This window comes from Ursus arctos, unplaced genomic scaffold, assembly GCF_023065955.2.
Source record: "Ursus arctos isolate Adak ecotype North America unplaced genomic scaffold, UrsArc2.0 scaffold_36, whole genome shotgun sequence".
Lineage (NCBI taxonomy): Eukaryota > Metazoa > Chordata > Mammalia > Carnivora > Ursidae > Ursus > Ursus arctos.
Window position 1 is genome coordinate 8,923,622 of NW_026623050.1, and position 23,751 is coordinate 8,947,372.

General features: G+C 37.9%; 1 protein-coding gene across 1 annotated transcript in view; it reads right to left on the reverse strand.

Moving 5' to 3' along the window:
• The window catches only part of UBR1 (ubiquitin protein ligase E3 component n-recognin 1), a 131,137-nt gene extending 114,664 nt beyond the window's left edge, over positions 1-16,473 (reverse strand). Inside the window, exons 1-3 of the mRNA XM_026479892.4 lie at positions 15,864-16,473; positions 2,445-2,701; positions 473-551 (exon numbers count right to left, since the gene is read on the reverse strand). Of these exons, the coding sequence (XP_026335677.1) occupies positions 473-551; positions 2,445-2,701; positions 15,864-15,944 (417 nt within the window). The 5' untranslated portion in view covers positions 15,945-16,473. The remainder of the gene's footprint in view (positions 1-472; positions 552-2,444; positions 2,702-15,863) is intronic.
• Between the last annotated feature and the right edge of the window lie 7,278 nt (positions 16,474-23,751).

A 23,751-nucleotide genomic window follows, 5' to 3' on the forward strand; every position in this document is an offset into this window, starting at 1 on the left:
AAAAGATACAGCATGCCTCCATCTATATAAAGCTCAAAAACAGATAAAACTTTTCAGTGTCATTTGGATGATAAACTAAAAAAGTCAAGGAAACCATTATCACACAACACAGGAGAAAGGTTATCACACTGGGAGAGAGAAAGACTGTAATCTAGAAGGGATAAACAGGAGGCCTCTGAGAGCTGACAACGCCTATTCTTGACCTAAGTAGTGGTTACACAGCTGTTCGCTTCATAGTTATTCTCTAAGTTGTTCACGTGCTTTATACAATCTTTTGTATAAAAATGATAGATCTCACAAAAAAATTACAAAGGGCTACCTCTTGAGGTAGATCTCCTATAACGTGATATTTAATCAAAGCTAAAGGTTTACATATCAGAGCTATGGTAGCAAGAATTCAAGTACTGATAGGAATTTGGACTAGACAGCCACCAGGTTTCTGCTAATTTGGAGATTTTATGGATTTTCATACCTTGTAACGATGATTTTTATGAACACTATTCTGGAAGCAGTCCATACAGAGTACACATGTTGGGTCAATTGCACAGTCCCTGAAAAAGATTAAAAATTAGATTCCAAAATTTAGAGGATGCCAATGATGTTTAAGGTATGACTATAATATAATGTGAATGAGTTTCCTGTGTGGTGCACTAGCTTGAATACGAAAATGTCTCAAAAACTAAATTTCAAATAATTCTAGCCATATTTGAATACATAGGTTTGGTTTTGCTTCTTAAGTCATTCTCATTACTTTGAGCTTTTACCTGATTTCAGACTGTCAAGTTGCAAATCAAAATTAGCTTTGCGACAAATAATTAGCTGTTTTTTCCATTATCTGTCATCATCTTACCCTCCTGCATTTATAAACATATTTTTATAAACACTGATTGTTCACTGGTAAATGAGGCTTGGATAGACAAAATTCATTAGAATGTAAGCAGCATAAGGGCAGGAATGTTTTTTTATTTTGTATATAGTTATCTCCTAAGCACCTAGAACAGTGACAGGCACATGGTAGGTGTTCAATGAATATTTACTGAATAAACAAAAAAAATTCAATCTCTCTTAATCTCTTCCCTAATAATAACTCTCAAAAGTCACTATCTTATCTAACATTTTCAGGAAAACATTAAGAGCAACATAAATTGGTGAAAGTGCAAAATGAATTTTTAAAATATCTGATCTAGAAGAGTTGAAGAGACAGAATTGGCAAGTTTAAAAAACTATTTTAAAGGCTACTAGGAAGTAAAGATTGCTTAATTATACTCTTGAAAATAATATATGATCTACTGACCTATTTAGAGCAGAATGTCTCAACCTCAGCAGTACTGACATTCCAAACTGGGTAATTACTTACTGGGGACAGAGGAGACTGTCCCGTGCACTGCAGGATGCTTCAGCAGCAACCCTGTCCTCTACCCACTAGATGCTAGTGCCATTTCCCCAGTTGTGACAATTTAAAATGTCTCCATGACACTTTTGGAGAAGTGAGATCTACAATGTCTATTATACCTTAGATGAAACTGGGCTTCAGCTAAAATATATACAAGAAGATAAACAAACCTCACTACCTATGTAGCAAAATAATACACAAAATACAAAAGGTGACTTTTTACCCCAAGAAAAGAATAGGATAAAGATACTATTTTCTTAACAACCGTTAACTGTATGTAAACCAGTCAACAACCCAGAATTACAGTGAAGCCAAAAACAATTCTCTGAATTTATAAAGCCTAAAAATTCACTCCTAAACTGAACTACCTCTAGTGAAGGGAGGGAAAAAACCCACTAAAACTAGAGTGCAGCTAAGATCTAAAAGATGAAAACATCAGGCTGGGGCAGGGAATGAAAACGTTCTCTGTGCTACTCTCATGTTTAAGACAACTGCTCTTACAAAGGACAAAAAGCCTAAAGCTGCTTCCAGTTTCCCGCCACTGGCCTTTCCTATTCAACTGAATTCCAACTGTTCCTACAGGTCCACAATCCCTTGACACTAAATCTCACTTGGTAACAAAAATTGACCTGAAATGACATGAGACTACAGACTTTATTTATACCACTTGCTATGAATAGTCATAGATTTCTTACAGAAATGTTAGTTTGATGATAGGATCCTGCAATGACACTGCTCGAAAAGTGTTCAGAATTCTGAAATACACCTGGCCCTAGGGTTTCATCTAAGAGTATGTGGACTATAATATAAACAAGGCAGAAGTCCATCACTTAAATACTTTTAGAGAACAGAAAAGTGAGACAACTATTTTAGTCATATATTCAAAAACAAGCTATACAAGCAAAAACAGATTTGTAAGTGCACAATAAAAGGAAATTAAGTATGATTAAGTATAGTATAAATAGTAATAAGCAAAATAAAATACATATAAAATAAGTACAAAATACCATAACTGAAATTATAACCAATACTATAAACTTCTAATTCTTACCTACAAGAATATGTTGTCTCTCCACTTTTGAAAACCTTCCCACAGAGTTGAAATGCTCCACTGTGCTTCAATTTCTCTAAGCAAATATCTGGATCTTCTCCAAATAAGTACCACTCCAGTGGAGTGAATATGGACATTTGTATACTCTCCTCCTGCTTTTCCAAGTCTGGGTCCATTTCAGCAGAATAAATTTCTGGCACCACTTGTGCCAAATGGTGCAAAAAAGTAGTATAAAAATCAACTTGCTGATCCCACCACTAAAAGAAAAGAAAAGAAAATGAAAATTAGACTTTGTTACAAGTTTCCTCTTGAAGATGTAGGGGGACAAATATTGGCACAATTCTGTAATTTCAGAGAAAGTGATTTACAATATATTATTTTGTCCCCCACCAAGACAAAAGGAAAGTGGTATTTAAAAAAACAGCCTTAAAATAAGTGGTTGCCCACATTCCACATATACCTGGAAAAAGAAAGAGCAGCTGTAGTGGGTGAGAACTACCCTTCCCTCTTGGAATGGGCAACTCCTGGTCTGTGAAGACAATTCTATTACCAGTCAGCTGTTGTACAGACAAAGCATTCCCCACACTCTTAGTTTGTTTCAAGGAACCATAACATTTACTGAGAGATCAAAACGAAAGAGTGCAAAAGAGTTTTTAGAATGCCAAAAGCACAAAACATAAAAGAAAATGGATAAATTAACTCATCAAGGTCTAAAACGTATGAGTATGAGTATAAAGTGTGAGTATAAAGACTCATCAAAAAGTAAACCTAAACCCTTCTGCTCTTCAAAAAAGAAACTATTTCAGATGGCTTATTTGTACATGAAAACATGCTCAACATCATTAGTCATTAGAGAAATGCAAATTAAAATGACAGTGAGATACCCCAACCAACCTATTATATTAAAGTGTAGATAAAAATAAAATAAAAAACTAACAATACCAAGTATCGACAGGATGCAGAAAACTGGAAAAGGAAAATGCTGGTAGGAACTGAAAATGGTATAGCCACTTTACAAAGAGTTTGGTAGTTTCCTTACAGTTAAACATATACTTACGTTATGACCCAGCAATCAAACTTTTAAGAGTCTACCTAAGAAATGGAAACTTACGTTCACACAAAAAACTATACATGAATGTTATAGCAGCTTTAAATTGCCAAAACCCAGAAATTACCCAACTGTCCTTCAACTGGTGAATTAGAAACAAACTATGTTACAGTCAAACCATGGAATACTGATCAGCAATAAAAAGAATAAATTATCAATACATACAACATCAAAATCTATTATTGTAAAAACAGTCTAACTCAAAAGGCTATGTACTGCCTCTTAGCAACTGGGGACATGTTCATAGTGACAGCATCTGTGTGAACTGAGCAGAGCTCATCTCTGTGCCAAATTCCTGATTCCCATCATATGTGGGTTTCATAGACACCACATGCAGGTTTTAATAACACCACCATTCCACTCTTATCTTCAAACAAGACAGCCTTCCATGTATCAAGAAATGCCCTGTTAAAAAAGGCATTTGGGGATTACTCACTGGCCATTTGGGCTTAAAAGTGAGGTATGGTTACCCTAAACCATCCACCCAGCCCAGCCTTACCAATTTTCAATGGCACTAAGTAACAGCAAGCTTAAATGAACAGAGGTGAGGTAAGGGAAACAGAAGGTTGAGTGCACAGATCTCTAGTATTAACCTAACACTGACAATTTAGTTGCACCTAACATCCTTCTAATTAAATTAATGTTATTCATTTGAAACGGGCTGGCTTTCTGTTTTTATTGGTATTTCGTGTTTGTCTCATAGTTATGTAAAAACTGGCATTTATACATAGTTTTGTATTTGTACACATTAAAGTTATATTCTAAAAAATTTTTTTAAATTTTAAAGGCTATGTACTGTATGATTCCATTTATATGACATTCTGGAAAAGGCAAAACTACTATCATGATGAAGGACTGCACAGTGGTTGCCAGGGGTTTACTACAAAGTAGAAGTAAGGAAATTTTTTTTAAAGATTTTATTTATTTGAGATAGAGTGAGAGAGTACAAGCGCAGGGAGGGTCAGAGGGAGAAGCAGACTCCCCCGCTGTGCAGGGAGTCCAACATGGGGCTTGATCCCAGGACCCTGAGATCATGACCTGAGCCAAAGGTCTTTAACCGACTGGGCCACCCAAGGCGCCCCTGAAGTGAGGGAATTTTGGAGTGCAATGGAATTTTTCCATACCTGTATTATGATGATGGTTACACAACTGCTAGCAAATATCAAAACTCACAGAATCGTATAATAAAAGTTGTTTAATTTAAGTAAATTTAAAAAATGAATTTCAAAGTATATACTTTAAAAGATGAAAAGGAGAGCCGCGAGGTGCCAAGTGGCTCAGTCAGTGTAGCATGTGACTCCTGATCTTGGGGTTGTAAGTTTGAGCCCCATGTGGGGTGTAGAGATTACTTAAAAATAAAAAATCTGAAAAAAAAAAAAAAAAAAAGTGAGGTCAAATAGTTTCAAAATATCTCCCTGAAGATACTTATTAACTAAAAGGGGGAAAAGGTAATAAGTTTAAAGTAAAGAAACCCAGCAGATATCAACTAAACCAAGTGATTAATGTAAGTATCACCAGTAATAAGAATAATGATACCAAAAATTCCTTAATATGATACACTGAGAAGGCTATGGTACCACTTTTGTGTTATTTCTGCCAAAAATGCATAGCCTCATTATAATCATGAGAAAACATCAATCCAAATTGAGAAATATTCTACAAAATAATTGTTCAATATTCTTCAAAAACATCAAGGTCATTTTGAACAACAAGGCAAGAACAAGACACTGTTACAAACTTGAAATGACTATGGAGAAAATAAGACCCTATTACAGACTGGAGGCAACAAAGGAGAAATAACTAAATTTAATGTGAGATCCTAGATAGGATCCTGGAACAGAAAAACATTTAATGTCAGTGGGGAAACTATTATAATTCAAATAAGGTCTATAGTTTAGTTACTATCATTATTAATTTCCTGATAAATATACTATGGTTATGTAAGATGCTAACATTAGGGAATGTAGGTGTGAAGGACATAAGAGAACTGTTACTGCTATTTTTGCAACTTTTCTGTAAGTCTAAAATGAGCTCAAAAGAAAAAGAAAAAAAGAACCGATACTGAAGATGATTATTTACTAATTTAGAAAGCCATTAATAATATATAGTTTGGTAAAGCAGGTTACAAAGCAGTATGTATAAAATCTCACTTTGGCTAAATATTTCATATGAGGGGAAAAAATCAGGAGGAATATACACCAAAATGTTAACAGCAGTAGGTGGTGAGAGTTTAGCATATTTTCACAGAATTTGTACATTGGCTTACCTAATATGAATAATATTCTTAGTGACATTTTCCATATTTGGGGGAATTTTTTCATTGTAAAATTAAAAATATTTTACTAAAACCTTAAAAAAACCCAACTATACCCTCCAGTATTCTAACTTCCAACTTTTCTAGGGTACGCTCAGACTAACAACTTGTTTCCTCCACAAATGTAGCAACAACTGTAACTATGAAATAAACAATATCTAATGTTCTATGGTATACCTAAGGTTCTTTTCTCCAAACAATACTAGATGAAAAAAAAAATCCTGTATATATATTTACTGCTATATCCCAAACAAAAAAATTCTTCTGTGTTACCTAATTATGGAAGGCACAGAATAAGTTCTTTTCAAGTTTTTGAAGAATACTTTGAAGAACATGAGAAATTTGACAGTCACCAAAACCTAAGGGATCTTTTGGTTCAAGTCTCTCATTTTACAGATGAAAAACATGAGTCACAGGGAAAAGTAAATTGTCTTTTCCAAGATCGAATAACCAATTAGTATCAGAGTCAGGAACAGAAGTTAGGTATCCTAACTCCTAAGTTCAGGGCTCACTGTACTCAACCAAATATAAGTACACAGTACTTTTAAATTTACCCTTAAGACTAGTCAATTTCATTTTAATCATAAAACAACAAGAAACATAGTTTTGCCTTCTTTTTATTACTTTCCTCCAAATGAAGCCTCTTCACTAACAACTGCCTAACATTACTGTGTACTGCTAAATATTCTTAAATTGTATCTGTCATTACGTATCTTGGTGTGAACTAATATTTAATTCCTTTTTTTAAAGATTTTATTATTTATTCATCAGAGAGAGAGAGAGAGACAGAGAGAGCACAAGCAGGGGGAGCAGCAGGCAGAGGGAGAAGCAGGCTCCCCACTGAACAAGGATCCCAATGCGGGACTCGGTCCCAGGACTCTGGGATTACGACCTGAGCTGAAGGCCTATGCTTAACGAACTAAGCCACCCAGGCGTCCCAGTGTGAACTAATATTTTAAAATGTTATCTTTATACTGTTGGTTGATTGGGCAGAATGTCTGGGTGTTGATGCCTTAAATGTCCTCTCCAGGGATCTTACCACTAGCTCTCCATCCTTCCATCCCCACCGGGAGTTATTCCTTAAGGTCCATCAAACTCAAGGCACTCCTCTCTGACTACTACACTGATCAGCCTAAGAAAACTTCTCTCCCCTGTAACTCAAATACAGCACTTACTGAAGGAGGTACTCATCCAGTACCTAGACCTCTGCCAGATAACACTAGTTACCTTTATATGCGTACACCTAGCCTCTTCACCCAGACTATAAATTCCCTGAAGGGAGGAACGCGGCCTTCCAAATCCCTGTATCCCCACAGGCCCACCACAAATACTTAATAAAAGTTCTCTTCTTGGGGCGCCTGGGTGGCTCAGTTGGTTAAGCATCTGACTCTTGATTTCGGCTCAGGTCATGATCTCAGGGTTGTGGGATTGAGCCCCACACCAGGCTTCGTGCTCTGTGAGGAGTCTGCTTGAGATTCTCTCCCTCTCCCTCTGCCCCTCCCTGCCATTCTCATGGTCTATCTCTCTAAATAAGTAAATAAAATCTTTAAAGAAAAAAAACTTCTCAGTCATTGCTGAATGTTATGCATTTCTTGCTAGACAGAACAAAGCAAATATTGACATTAAGCCTTCTAAAACTACAGAATTCTTACAGGAGATAAAGTATAATTTCACTCTTTCATAAAGACTCTTCCCTAGATGACTGCCACATCTACAAAAAATCTTTTCAACTAAGATCTGTCGTCTTCTCCAGATAAGAAAAACTACACAGCATGTATTTTACTGGGTGACATGTTCAGGAATTATTGGTGCCTGGAGTAGGCTTGATTTTCTTATTTATTTGTTTGGTTGTTTTTAGTATTTTTACCCATTTCAGATAACAATAAAATTAAGAATTTTTCATTTCAATGTCCAGAAGGAAAAATTTTTTTTTTCAACATTTGGAGTTCAGAGGCTTTTTTAATTGACTGTTCTATAAAAACAAGTTCTCACAACATTTAAATTCCCAAACATTCCAAACATTTTCCTCATCCCCATGGAGATTAAGATATGTTCTCAGTTCTGACCCAGGGACTTGGATGCCTGTTTGGAAACATCATTCTGAAAAAGGAACGTACTTTTAGAACGTTCTTTTTGTTCAAACCACAACTTACATTTCCTTAGACAACTGCTGACATCTACAAGGCTTCAGACTCTCTTTTCCAACTCTTTTTCCAACTCTTCCATTTGAGAGTAAAACAATATCAAGAGGCTCTAGGATTGTTCATAGCAAGTACCGGATGAGTGTAATTGGAGTATCTCCAGGCATCAAGAAATCTTTTGGTTACTCAAAGTTTTCTTGTAATATTGTTTGACAGACTCATAAAGTTTCATAAAAACAAGCAAACAATAACAAAACCCCTAGTTCAACTGCTTACCCCATGAGGAATCCTATCTATAACATATCTGATAATTAGTTCCCTAAGCCTGTCTGAACACTTCCTTTCAGCCAATGTCCATTCTTACAGCTCCTAATTAAACCAAAATCTACTCTCCTGTAATTTTTATCCTATACTGCCTGAAAATAATCCATACAATTTACTCTGCTCTTTCATCGAACAACCTTTCAAATAAATGAAGATTAACTATTAAGTCTCTCATCGGTCTCTTTATTCTGGAGCTACACTGGAACACAGAAACTAAAGAAATCTGTCCATCCCTAGAAATGACATCTGACCATCCCTGAAGCCATGGTATTCAGACTACTCTCTATGTTGATTACTCTTTTACGGAACATGCACAATGGGCCTCTGTATAGAGGAGTGGGACTATTTCTTACCTTTCTTATCCAGGGTACTTAACTGCTCAAAAAGGTCACATTCATTTTTTTGGCAGCCACATCATATTATGACTTAGTACATTTGCAGACAACTAAAACCCTTAGGTCAATCACACATAAGAGACCTGGTCCTATATACAAATACCTAGTCTGAGGTATAAGGCTGTACTTTCACCACGATTAAATTTCACTTTGTTAGTTTTGATGCAATATGCAGACTAAGGAGATTTCTTTGTACATGTGTCCTATAACATATTTCTTATCCTTGCCAGCTTTGTGTTGTTCGTAAATATGGTAAGTAAGTATACTATGTCTTCATGGCATTGATACAATTAGGTAGGGTCAAATATAGAATCAGGTGACAAATAAGGCCCCTCTCTTTTCTTTTAAGATAATACATAAGCATACTGTCAGAATTTAGTTTTTGAAAGCATTCTGTCCCTCCTAAGTCATTCTCTTCCTTTTTCTTCTCTGATCATAGGTTCATGCTCCAATTTTCTAAGCTCTCCTTGAAATCTTCGGAACAATGAAATCTGCTTTCCTAAACTGTGGAGTACACATCTCATATTCTCTTTTTTTTTTTTTTTTTAGGATTTTATTTATTTATTTGACAGAGAGAGACAGCCAGTGAGAGAGGGAACACAGGCAGGGGGAGTGGGAGAGGAAGAAGCAGGCTCCTAGCGGAGGAGACTGATGTGGGACTCAATCCCAGAACGCTGGGATCACGCCCTGAGCAGAAGGCAGATGCTTAACGACTGCGCCACCCAGGCGCCCCTCTCATATTCTCTTTCTGATGTACTGAATATAGAATTGCAAATGGACTAAAATCCTTTCTTAGACTACAAGGTAGAGTATGTGTATATATAAAAATAAATGGATAAATTAATAGATTTTTCTTCCTGTTCTCAAGTCATTCTAGCTTACCCATAAATACCAAAAGTTCAAAGGCATTTTTAAAAGTAGTCCATAAAGACATAGTTAAGTGGTTAAGCCCCACTCCTCCAAACACGTCAAACAGACTTTGTTCTGAAGAATGGCATTAAGTAAACTATTAGACGGAGGATTATTATATTCAAGTGATTAACAGCAGACTCCATCCTGGACAGGGCCTATATCATTCCCGGATAGCAAGCAGGCACTTAGGGAAGCACAATAACTCTTCTAGAGTCATTCAGTAACATTTATTTAGTACAGCATATTTCCATAAGCACTTAGCATATTATAGAGTGCAACTTAACATTTAAAAAAAAGGCTGTACCAAATGCTTAAAAAAAAACCAAACTCATCAAGTAACAATTGTTTCTTCAACAGGAGGCATGTTAACTCAGAATACCTTAAAAGAACACACAGGAGTTCACAGTAAATTTCCTGGGCCTAAAGAGGTCTTAATATTTTGTCTTAAGTCACTTGAGGCAGTAAGTTAAAAGCTTAAAGAAAACTTTCAGAGAGCACAGTGTACGATCAGCACCCGTAAAGAAATGGGTAAAATGATGGCAAGGGAAATCTGAAATAACCCTCAAGGCCAGCACACATGAAGAGAGGATGGTCAGGACACTGCATTGGTTCATCGTGCATCACTGATTTATACACATATCTACCCAGTCTCTCCATGCAGTATTGAGGACAAAAACCTCTTTATTTGCAGGACAATGTCTGTTATTAAACATAAACAGTCCATCTTCAGCACCAGCTTACCCACCCTAAATTACTATTCTTCCCTAGAGTATTACAGGTAGTGGGACTGAATCTATCACTCTAATCTGCAGTTCTACACCTCAACTTCATATTTGAGTCTACAGAGTCTGATACTGAAAATCAGAATTTTCCTTAGCTGTACACAACAGAAATTAGGAGATGATGATGAAAAAACAACAGGCACTAGGCCCTGCTACGATCTGGTGACAGAGCACTTCAGGCACTAGGCCCTGCTACGATCTGGTGACAGAGCACTTCAGTCAGGACTCAAGAGACCTTCGTTTTTGTCCTAGTTTTCTCATCATAAGTGTGTCCTTACTATAGAGAGCTGTGCTCTGGCCTAAAATGACACAGATTCCAATTTCTAAGAAATATCATCACCACTGAAAATAACATATAACTTCTATTCCTTCTTCTCAGTATTTTACTTATTTTTTTTAAGATTTTTATTTTTTTAAGTAATCTGTACACCCAACGTGGGGCTCGAACTCACAACCCTGAGATCAAGAGTCATATGCTCCATTGACTAAGCCAGCCAGGTGCCCCATCTCAGTATTTTAAGGTCAACTATCAAAATAAATTTTTATCTTTTAAAGGTCCACTACACAAGAGTGTAGATAAATTTTTTCTTGATTTTCATAATGATTATTGCACAAACACAATACTAAACTGAAAAAAAAACCCTAAAATCCCCCCATTTGGAGATAATATAACTTTGGGAATAATGGAGATGTTCTGTACACCAATTTAGTAGTAGTTACACAGGTGTATACATTTATCAAAACTCATCAACCAAAACACTTAAAATGGAAGCATTTTATTGTACTTAAATATAACTCGATGTTAATTTTTTTAAATTCCCTTTTCAATTTTAAACGTTTTAGCCTCATTTTCTCTTAACCTCCTCAACTCCTATTACCTCTACCCCTCCACCTCCACTCCGCCTCAGTTACTGTCTCCTCATTCATTCATTCATGCATGCATTCAATAAAAATTTTGAAACAATGTGTTAGGTACTGGAGATACAGGTGTGAACAAGAAACAGCTCACGCTCTCAAAGAGTTTATTGTCTAGAAGGAAAGACAGACAGCTAATAGGCAATGCTCAGGACAGCCTGAGGCATGCTGCATACAACAGGAATATGAAAAGGGTGCTCTAGGAATGCACAGAGGCTCATCTAACCTGGTTCTTCCATCACAAAACCTGATGTGCCTCCATGTTCTCAAACTCCAAAAGCCCTAACTGACCATAATGTTCATTCTTCCATTTATGTCAACATCATAACTTTTAATAACTCAAATCCCACCAATTCCCCCACAGAATTCCTGTTTTGGCTTTTCCTACACCCCTCCCTTCAGCCTGGACCCCAATGTTAGTTACTACCCTAATATGCTCCCTCATTTCTCTTCCCATCCTGCCTCCACAACTCCCTCATCCAATCACTACCAATCTTGTTAAAATAAATCACTAATGTTGATTCTCAGTTATTCATTAAGAGTATGTAAATGTCTGCTATTTGAAATGCATACTGAGATGTATCAGTGGACAAGTCAGATATGATCCTTGTCTTCACGGAGCTTGCATTCTGGTGGAAGAGACAGATATTTAAATACTAAAGACAACACAGTAATTACAGATTGTAATAAGTGCAATAAAGGAAATAAACAGGGTGCTTACACATAGAAGGATAAGAAGAAACCATCTTTCAGACTGCGTAAGTATCAAGAAAAAGCAGAGGAAAAACACTCTTGGAAAAAAGAACAGCAAGCAAAGGCACAGGTCCTAGAGCAAGACAGATCTTGTGCTTGTTTTAGAAACTAGCAGGCCAGTGTGGCTAACAGTAAATGAGGAGAAATAACAGGAAATGAGGGGGAGATGTAGGAGCCAGATCATGCAGGATCTTGAAAGACTTGTAATGAGTTTAGATTTTATTCCAAGTAAAATGGAAGCCACTGAAGGATTTAGGCAGGAGGCTGACATGATCTGAATTAGTCTTAAAAAGATTACTCTGGTTGATCTGTGGAGAATAAACTGGAAAAGGGCAGAAATGGAAGCAAAGAGACCAGTTAAGAGGCCACTCTAGTTGCCTAGGCAACAGATGGTGGCTAGGACTAGAGAGGTGGAGTGGAGACAGAGAGAAATGTTTGCGTTTGAGAGCTATTATGGAAGTGTCATGAGACAGGGATAACCGGGGCGCCTGGGTGGCTCAGTCGTTAAGCATCTGCCTTCGGCTCAGGGCGTGATCCCGGAGTCCTGGGATCGAGCCCCGCATTGGGCTCCTCCGCTGAGAGCCTGTTTCTTCCTCTCCCACTCCCCCTGCTTGTGTTCCCTCTCTCGCTGGCTGCCTGTCTGTCAAATAAATAAATAAAATCTTTAAAAAAAATGAGACAGGGAAAACAAAATTCTTGATTAGCCTCCCTTCTTTCCCCACTCCAAATCTGGTCCTTTCTCTCAGAATATGAAACAACCATGACCATGAATGCTTAAACCAAACACTGAGGATCCAGATCTCATTTGTTTCTTCCCTTTTATCCTCATGCCTAATCCATTAGCAAATCTTTTTGCTTCTACCATACCTCCAAAATCTCTCTCAAATCTATCCACTTCTATCTCCAGTGATGTCTCTCTAGTACAAACCACCCTCAGCTAAGGCTTAGGTTATAGCAGTAGCTTCCTAATTGCTCCCCCTGTTTGAAACACTTATCAGACATCCAAGTGGCTATGTCAAGTAGGCAAGTAGCTGGATTTGTGCATCTGGAGTTCAGAAGTGAGACGGTCTAGACATATAAATGTGGGAACTGAATGCATACCAACGGTATTAAAAGCCACAGAACTGGATGAAATCACATAGACAGAGGGTATAGATGGGAAAAAGAAAAGACCTTAGTACCAAGCCAGGAGACACCTTCTGAGATTGACTTACGAAAGAAAATTCAGTCAAAGTAGAAGACAGAAGTTCTGTCAGACCACCCCACATACTCTCTGAATTCCCGGTTTTTCTCAGTTCCTATCTTCTGGACCCAATAAACTACCCTCTCCTAGAAACTAGATCCTATGGCACTGTACTACTCTCACCTCCTACTTGCTTGGCTGTTTCCTTTCTAGGTCCTTCTCTGGTTCTTCCTCCATTTCTATCCCTGAAATTCAATCATGCCTGTCCCCAGTCCTTCTCCCTCTCTTCCTTCCCTCTTTCCCTGTGTCTGAACCTGTGTGTATGTCCTCATGCATGTGCGCAAACACACACACACACACACACACACACACACACACACACTTCTCCTCAAAGATCTTCTCCATTCCCACAATCTCAACTGTCAACTCTGTACTAAGAATTTCCAAATGTCTAGCTAAGTCTTACTCAAAGTGTGGTTCAGAGAACAGGACTTCAGAATCAACAGGGCATGCTTGTGAAAATTCCCCACCCCAGATCTACAAAATCTACTCCCCTAATGATTCTTAAGCAATGACTTTTATAAATGTCCAATGATTCATATCTATTATTTCACCTTAATTGCATGTTAGATGACACTAGGAATTTGAGAGCCTTCATGCTTTTGGTAGCAGTATGACAGAGAAATGACCTGGGGTTTAAGAAGAAAGTTCGATTTAAGGATAATAGAAAGCATAACCAAGGACAAGGCTTTAATGGAGTTGTTAAGACTTCTAAAACCTTGTAACTGTGCCATATTTATTATTTTTATTTTACCTGCCTCCCAATGGTGATTTAAAATACAAATCATTCAAATGTTAAAGAATCTCTGAGCTTGTTTTACTTAACAGCAAAGTAGTAATAAACTGGAAAGCCAGTATCTCACTCCACTGTCAAAATAAAATTGAAGACAGTAGCTTTAAAAGGAAAAGGAAAGTAAAGAGATATCTGGAATCCTCAACTAGACAGAGGGATCCAAGCCAAAAAGTGATCATGAGGCCTGTCACAGGTCTTCATCCACTTACATCACCCTATCTTGTATTAAAATTCTTTGAGCACTTGCCTTATCTGTGTCACTAAACTGTGAGTTCCCTCAGGCTATTACACTTCTCTTGGCATCTACCCACTACTCTACCAAACCTACGGCCTTGCCCCAAGAAATCGAGTATTTCTTGAAGTAAAGAGTTTGCAACCTAATTCTACCTTGACTTCTGTACCATTATCTCCAAGTAAAAATAAGTGGAGTCTAGACTGATGAGGTTTTACTGTACCACCTGGAAGGAATTAATATATGAAAGCTTTAAATAAACACTAGTCATCTTTGGCAATACAAAATTACAATAACACTTTTAGCCACACAATTTCTGTACTGCTTCTAAGATGTAAAAAGCACAAGCTACCTTGAAGACCAGATGTTTCAGGTGCTTCTCAATTTCCCCTACCTTCTCATTTCAAATAGATGCTTCCTTCTTCAATAACCGGCAGTGAAGTGAGGTTGAACTGATATTTGAGATAGAAGATGGTCGCACACGCTGCTCTAGTTGGTAGCCAAACCTTTATTCCAACTCCCTTCCTACCTGGTTTCTATCTCCCAGCCAGTCAATTCTGGAGCTCACTTTATTCTCTTATAAAACAATGCTGAAGTGTCTGCATGATTAAAATAGTCCAAAAATGAGTTTATTAAAACTACAAACCAAAAAACTTCAGAAAGAGGTGGACATCTTACGTTTTTCTATATGCAACAATAAATCTTAATATCATGCAGTGATCAATATTTGAATATCTCCTGTATATCTCCCCACTAGATGTCCAGAGACATCCAGAACATTCCCCAATATTGCCCCCTAGCTCTTATCCTCCTCATCTGCTTTCACCCCGTGGCCAGACTATAGACTCAAATTTGCTCACTGTCTCTGACTTCCCATTTTTTCAAAATACAAGGGCCAAGTATAAATTGCTATATTAATTAATGGTACTGCTCTGATTCGAAATGTCTGGAAGTTTCTTCTTCACCTTTAATAAAAAGCGACAGATGACGGTTTTCTCCATTGAGGAATTAAGCTTGACGTTCTCAAGACACTAGAATGAGAGACTACAATTCCTACACCCCTTATCTTGACGAGTTGACAGTGGCGGTATTCCCTGCCATTATCAGGCCCCACCCAGCCAGCTATGCAATATAACATTAGGTGCAGCGTCCTGGATTCCTGTCATCAAGAGGGGTTGGCACTGCGTCTATCGAAAAATGGCTTTTCCTCTAATCCCGCCTCAGCCCCCACACCAGACCATCTAATAACATCACCAATTCTTTCTACTTAAGGATAGAGACGTGCTTGAACTCGTCACGACTAATAAAGGACAAAGTCATTATATTCCGTAGACTTGGTCGGCAGGAATGCGGGAAATGACTAACTTTTATTCGATGGCTTCCTTCCAGATCAATCCATAGGACTCCCCCTCCCCAGAGCCGCCATAAGGGGTGAAGCCCGACATCCTCCAGAGCGCGGTAGGGAGGGACTGGGGGGGACAAAAGGAACTTGCCTACAAGGACTTACAGATGCCAGGAGCTGAGGGGTCTGGGGCAACTCCGTACTGACTTCCATCCTCTCCGCACCCCCGGCCTCCTCGTCCGCCATCTTGAGGGAAACTGACACCCGCAGTTCCAGACCCCCGGCCGGAGACGAGCGGAAACCTGTGGCCGGTCCAAGAAACGAGGGGCGACACTTTTACGACGGCCCCTGAAGTCGGGTTTGACGCAGAATCCAGGAGCGGCTTCCGGTTCGCTTCCCGGAAGCAAGCGTCACGGCCCGTACGCTGGAGGTTTTTCTTCCCGTAATTTCTTAGTTGTAGTCCTCGGTGCCTGAATGATTGTGCGTCTGGTTTCGTTGCTGCGAACTGTTGCATCTACGAGGTAAAAAATAAATTCAGCGTCCATTTTGAAAGGAAGAAGACTGTCAGGGGCTGAGAACCTATTCTGCGTCTCGTTCAGGCCAGGTTGTTGGTCTGGGGGTGTTTGTTGCCCTACGTACCCGCACTGGTTCCCTAGAACCCACAAAATGAAAAAGAAATACTCAAAGCCATTCCATGTTTAGGAATGTAGCCCTTGGACACTTGGCACATGCGCACAAGAAAGCTCGGGTCCCCAGCCGCTTTGAGGAGAGGTGGTGAATATTAAAAAATTGAAACCTTGTAGTCATGCATCGGTAGAGGGAAGACAAAATAAACATGATCATGCGCATTATGGAACACCATGTGTTGAAAAATGTGAAAAAACCCAAACAACAAGGTAGAACTTCGTGGAAAGATAAAGATGAGTTAAGTGGCGGGGGGGGGGGGGGGGGGGGGGGGGCGGGACCCAATAGTTGCGCTTATGTGTTTAAATGCGAAGGAAAAAGCCTGAAAAGGAGAACAACAAACTAATAATAGCTCTCAGGGTAGGAGGCAGTTGGTCAAGAGCTACTTTCGATTTATCTGTATTGTTTTAAATTTTTAAATTGTTTACAAACCAATAATTTAATAGTATGTTTTTAACAAAGGGGAAAATAACGATAAATCTAACACGCTTGAAGGAGCTAAAGGTTAACTATTTGGAAAAAGATTAAGTCATATCTCTACCCCAGATTATATACATCAAAATAATTCTTAAGAGTTTACTAAAAAAAAGTAAATATTTGTATAATATTGGGATGGAGGAGCCTTTTTAAAATTTGTTTTAATTTTTTTTAAAGATTTTATTTATTTATTTGACAGAGATAGAGACAGCCAGCGAGAGAGGGAACACAAGCCGGGGGAGTGGGAGAGGAAGAAGCAGGCTCATAGCAGAGGAGCCTGATGTGGGGCTCGATCCCTTAATGCCGGGATCACGCCCTGAGCCGAAGGCAGACGCTTAACCGCTGTGCCACCCAGGCGCCCCTGTTTTAATTTTTTGATGGATGCTTTTTAAAGCATGACACCAAAAGCAGAAAATATTAAAAAAAACTGATAGGTAATTTAATTAAAATTTAAAACATATATAAAAGTAAACTACACAGAATTAAAAAGTAAACAAAAATCGGGAAGAAACGCCTGCAACGCTCATGACAGACCAACGGATAAAATCCCAAAGATTACTATATCAATAGAAAAATGGGCAAAATACATAAATATGCAACTCACTAATTTTTATAAACATATGAAAAAAACCTAGTAAATGCAAATTAAGCAAAACGAGATTCCATTTCTTGCTCGTAAATTTGGCGTTTTTGTTTTAACTTAAAAATAACCACCATCCTGGGGCACCTGGGTGGCTCAGTCATTAAGCGTCTGCCTTAGGCTCAGGGCCTGATCCCAGACTCCTGGGATCGAGCCCCACATCAGGCTCCTCCGCTGGGAGCCTGCTTCTCCCTCTCCCACTCCCCCTGCCTGTGTTCCCTCTCGCTGGCTGTCTCTCTCTCTCTCTCCATCAAATAAATAAATAGAATCTTTAAAAAAATAAATAACCACCCTCCGGGTGCCTGGGTGCTCAGTGGGTTGCGAGTCTGCCTTTGGCTTAGGTCATGATCCAGGGGTCCTGGGATGGAGCCCCGCAACCAGCTCCCTGCTCTTATGGGGAGTCTGCTTTTCCCTTTGACTTCTGGTGCACGCTGTCTCTCTCTCTCTCTCAAATAAATAAAATCTTAAAATAACCACCATGTTGGTAAGCTGGAAGGATACTGTTACATAAAATACACTTGTATGTTAATAAATCTATAGGAAGGCAATATTCAGAAGCCATTTTTTCTTAAATGCTTTTCGTTGGCCCATTTATTCCATTTTTAAGGCTCTATCTTAAAGATATAATTCAGGATGCAAATGAAGTTTAAACTACATCATTACTGGTAATGGAGAAAAATTAGAAATAAATGCTCTCAGTAAAGGACATTGGCTAAATAAACTGTGGTCACTCATATAATGTAATTTTCTACAGCCATTAAAATGTTGTAGAACATTGATTCTCAAAGTGTGGTCCACAGACTGGCTGAGAGGTCCCAAAATTTAGTAAGTTTGTGAGGTGAAAATTTTTATGGTAATAACAAAGGGGTTATGTGCTTTTTTCTTTTTAAAACCATGTGGTATTTGTACTAACTGATGAGGAAGCAATGGTGGGTGAAGCTGCTGGCCCCTTTGCACAAAATAAAAGCAGAGACACCAAATTCAACAAGTCACCAGAGCGATCTGGAAGTCATTTCTTGATCACCATGCTCTTGCAATTAAAAAAGGGGGAAAAAAAGAACTTAAAGCATGTTTCCCAATGTCCTTGATGAAACAATAAAAATATTATTAAATCTCAACCTGAGAGTGTTTTAGATATTTTGTATGGGAAGCACACATAAACCTTTTCTGCAGTGTACAAAAATATGATAGTTGACTTGAGGAGAAGTACTTGAGTTGCTGGTGAACCAGCTATTTTTTACATGGACTATCACATTTACTTGAAAGAATTACAGGCAATCCTCTCAGGTCCCCCCCCCCCCCTTTGGGAGCTTTGTACTATCACTCAATAAACTTTGCTTCACTATCGCTCAATAGACCTTGCTTTGCTGCCCACCACTCTACCTGGTCTACCTCTTCATTCTTCCAAGCAAAGTGACCAAGAACCACGGGCACAGAAGGAAAAAATCCTGTAACACTACTTACATCTATTTAATTCACTTGTTCTCAACAATTATGTGTACATTACTTACGAAAATTTCATCATATCAAGTTTGTGTTGTTGGCAAATTTTGTAACATAATGAACTTATTTGACTAATAAACCCAGGTAGAATAAAAGCTCTATAAAAAAAAGAATAAGTAACAGATATGTAGTGTTATTCAGACTTAGGTATTTGACAGGCATTTTCTCAAACATGAACAAGAAAGCCTTTCTCTTCAAGGAAAACAAACAGTTTTTGTTGTCTATCTTACTGTTAGAGCTTTTGAGAGAATATTCTGTAGAGAGCATATCTGCCACTGTGAGTTTGACAAAGTCCCAAGGAAATTGGTGATATTAACGTGTGTGACTTTTTTTGATAATGTATAATGAAATATATTGACATTTGGAAGATCTGTATAACTCACTGAACCAATATCTTCTATATGACAAATGCAGATATTACAAAGCATGGGTGAAAGATCTGTTCACATTGGTAAATAGACCCAACAGAATTTAATGTTATGGAGTACAAAATTTAATTGATATGGCTTTAGATTTCACATTGAATTGATCTTTAAGCTTTTACTATTTTCCCAGTTCTGCTGTAGTTTCAATTATATGAAATTATATGAAAACACCATTAAAATATTCCTTCCCTTTCCAACTATGTATCTGGGTGAAGCCAATTTTTCTTATATATTTCAACCAAAACAACATATCACAATAGATTGAATGCAGAAGCAGCTATGAGAACCCAGCTGTCTTCTGTTAAAGAGATATTCAAAAATGTAAAACATTGGGGTGCCTGGGTGGCACAGCGGTTAGGCATCTGCCTTCGGCTCAGGGCGTGATCCTGGCGTTATGGGATCGAGCCCCACATCAGGCTCCTCCGCTATGAGCCTGCTTCTTCCTCTCCCACTCCCCCTGCTTGTGTTCCCTCTCTCGCTGGCTGTCTCTATCTCTGTCGAATGAATAAATAAAATCTTTTAAAAAAAATGTAAAACATTGCCATACTTTTCAATAATTTTTTTCTTTTGGAAAACCTACTTTTCATTTAAAAATGTTTGTTAACATGTATTGGATTGCTAATTGTTATTTTGAACAAATTAACAGATCATTTAAAATTTTTCTCAGTTTTAGTTTCTAATGTAGTAAATATCAATAGATAAAACCTACATAAACAGAAGATCTTTGAGGTCCCCAATATTTAAGTGTATAAAAGGATCCTGAGACCATACAATTTAAGAGCTACTGTTGTAGAGGCATTCTTATTAACTTGAGAAGACAGTCACTATATATTGTTAGGTGGAAAAAGCAAGTTACTAAAACAGTATGATTCTATTTGTAAGACAAAAAAGCACCTACTTATTTAATGAAGAATACTAATCACCAAAATACTACTCTTGGTTATCCTTGGACTGCAAAAATGTGGAAATTTTAATTTTCTACTTTCTCCTTAACTGGTATTTTCTAATTCTTCTTCTAACAAATATTTATATAGTACTTATGTAAAAAAAAATTTTTTTTAAGATTTTAAAAATTTATTTATTTGAGAGACAGAGAAAGAGTACCCGAGCACAAGCAAGGGGAGGGTCAGAGGGAGAGGGAGAAGCAGACTCCCTGCTGAGCAGGGAGCCCAACATGGGGCTCCATCCCAGGACCCTGAGATCACGACCTGAGCTGAAGGAAGATGCTTTAACCGACTGAGCCACCCAGGAGCCCTGTGTAAAAAAATTTTATCTGCCTATTTCTTAAAATAGATAAAATACTAAATATCTGGATGGATATTTGAATGGATAGATGGTTGAATGGATAGTCTATTCAGCTCAGAAGTCCTTCTCGATAATGTCTTCCGTGATCTAGCCAGATGTGGTTGGATCTTTCCCTCCTCTTGGAGGAACTAGTAGCTATATACCTAGTGTCTAGAATCAAACTTTCTGGATTTGAATTTCTATTTTGCCATTTGCTGGTTGTGTGACCTTAAGCAAATTAACCTCTCTGAGACTTGGTTTCCTCATATATTAAATAGATATGGTAATGAGACTGTTTTCCCCATGTAATGGTTCTGAAGATTAATGAGACACTCTTATCTAAAACCCTCAATGACTGGCATTGTACAAGACAATGCCTGCTAGTGTTCAGGATGGACATTGTTTTTGTTTTGTTTCCTGACTGTCCTGCATCTGTTGGCACTTTCTCGATTTGGTGCAGGAAGTCTTTCCATTGTCAGAAGTCTTGTTGGAGGGAGACAGTGTCCCCAAACATGTGATTAGAATTCATTCCTACTTGGTATCCTCAAGCAGCAATATCTATTCAGACTTTTCTTGTTAGGAAACTGTGTGCCTCATGCTTCTTGGTCCATGGCAGTTCCTTGGGTTTCTGCTTTTTTTCTAAGCCTGTCTCTATCTTCTTGCAGAATCCTTGGGTCTCTGATAACCTTTCAATAGATGTGCTTTTTTCTTAAGATAGTTAAAGTTGGTTGTTTTTTTTTTAAGATTTTATTTATTCATTCAACAGAGATAGAGACAGCCAGAGAGAGAGGAAACACAAGCAGGAGGAGTGGGAGAGGAAGAAGCAGGCTCATAGCGGAAGAGCCTGATGTGGGGCTCGATCCCATAACTCCAGGATCACGCCCTGAGTCGAAGGCAGACGCTTAACCGCTGTGCCACCCACGCGCCCCTAAAGTTGGTTTTTATTATCTGAAGCTGTTAGGTTCCTAACTGATGAAACTATTAAATAATTATTTATAACTTATAATGCTGCCTTATGTCACAGTTCTTCATGGCCCAATTTAATTCCTTCTCTAATTTGTTCCTTAAGTGCAGGAGACAAGACACATACTTAAAAATGTCAGCTACTATGTTAAAGACTTTAGATGCATTTTAAAGTATAACCCTGAAAACAATTTTGTGATGTCATTCCTATTATCACTATTGCACAGACAAGAAAATTATAGCTTGAACAAATGAGATTGCTTGTTCGAACCCACAATTACTAAGTGACAAAAACTGGATTCAAGACCTAGGTCTATCTGTCTTCAAAAGGTGTGTCTTTAACCCCTTCACTGTCCCACTTCTGATAAAAAAATTTTTTTTAGTCTCTTTTACCGCTATGTTCTAATACAAATATTTATTAAATAAGCAAAAATATTAGTATCTGGCACATATTTAACATCCTAGTACACTTATATTAGACATTTTATAGGGCATGAAGCAGATAAAATAGATATAAACATGAATTATCATTGTTCTTTTCTGATTTAGAGCAAGGTGTGGCTTGACCTACTTTTGAACAGGATTATGAATTTCTTTGCTTCTTCCGCAAATACATATTTCTTTTTAAATTAGCATCGGCTCACAATAACTTTTGTGAATAAGTAAGTTGCAAGGTCAGTTTTCAGGTGTCATTTTACTGTTTGAAGTATCATCAACAGCTAATATACATTAGTTAGTTTTCCTAGGTAGGACAGCCATGCTCAGAACTACGTTTTCTTTAGAGTCCTCATTTATGGATTGTGCTGGAGGTGTTTAACCCGGGTTACACGTTAGGATCACCTGAGAACTTTTTAAAAATTCCAATACCAGGTCTCACTGTAGTGATTCTGATTTAATTAGAAAGGAGTGAGACCTGAATAGCCATTAAAAAAAAAACTCTCCCAAGTGTTTTTAATGAGCAATCAGAGTTGAGAAACCCTCAGTGATTCTATTTTAATAGGCTTCTTTCTCTGGGATATTTTCTTATGTGGATGATAGTAGTGCCTACATGATTCCACCTGTGTGGTACAAATCCTTGATATTCCTCATCCAGATTAGGGAAGAGCAACCTTCCCAGCTGGTCTCCCTATTTCCACTCTCTTGCTCATGTTCATCACTTGTTTTCCTGCCAGAATTATTTGTAAATATAAATCTGGTCATGTGACTCTCTTACCTAAATAAATTAGACAAGTGCCCTATAGCATAAAACTTCGCTCATAAACATGGCATTCAAAGCCCTTCTCAGCCTGGCTTGAAACACTTTTTGTTAGTCTAATCTCCCTTGCCACCCCTCACTTTAAACTATCCACACCATTTTCCCCATACATCCCATTCAGTCTCATACTTCTGTGGTTTTGCATAGGTTAGTCCCTTGGCCTAGAATGCCCCCTCCCCCACCACAACACCTCTATCTATAAAGGGATTTCTGCTTATTTTTTAGAGTTCAGTTTATATGTGACTTCCTCTAAGAAGTTTTCTGATTCTCTCATTTTCCAATATGCAAAACTGTTCCGTCTGTGATTTCATTGCACTTTAAATGAAAGAATAACAGGAAACTGGGATATAATCTTGCTAAAATTACAAAAATAATTTGGCAACTTTTACAAAAAGAAACCTTCAGTTCAACCTAGATGCTTAATATATACATACATATATATTAGTTCTTCTTTCATTTACATGTATGGTAATTCTTAGCCTTTTATTTGTCTAATTCATTGACTGAGTTACGGGATTATCTCATTTGGGCCTGGCATGTTCTTTGTCAAGAAATATTTCCTCTTTTAATTAGAGACTGCTTTTCATTTTGCATAATCTTTGGTCTGTTGGAAATGTAGCTATTGGGAAGCCCTTGAGCATGATTTTTAAATGGCAGTAACTTGAATATAAAAATGAAGCATGTTCAGAGACAATCCAGTGTACCCTCTGTAAATTTGAAAAGACATTTACACTGTGGTGAATGGTTAGATTGATGCTTGTTTGTTTTGGGGTATTTTGGTGGAAAAGTTAACCAGACACTTCAGACAGGAGGATACTTACT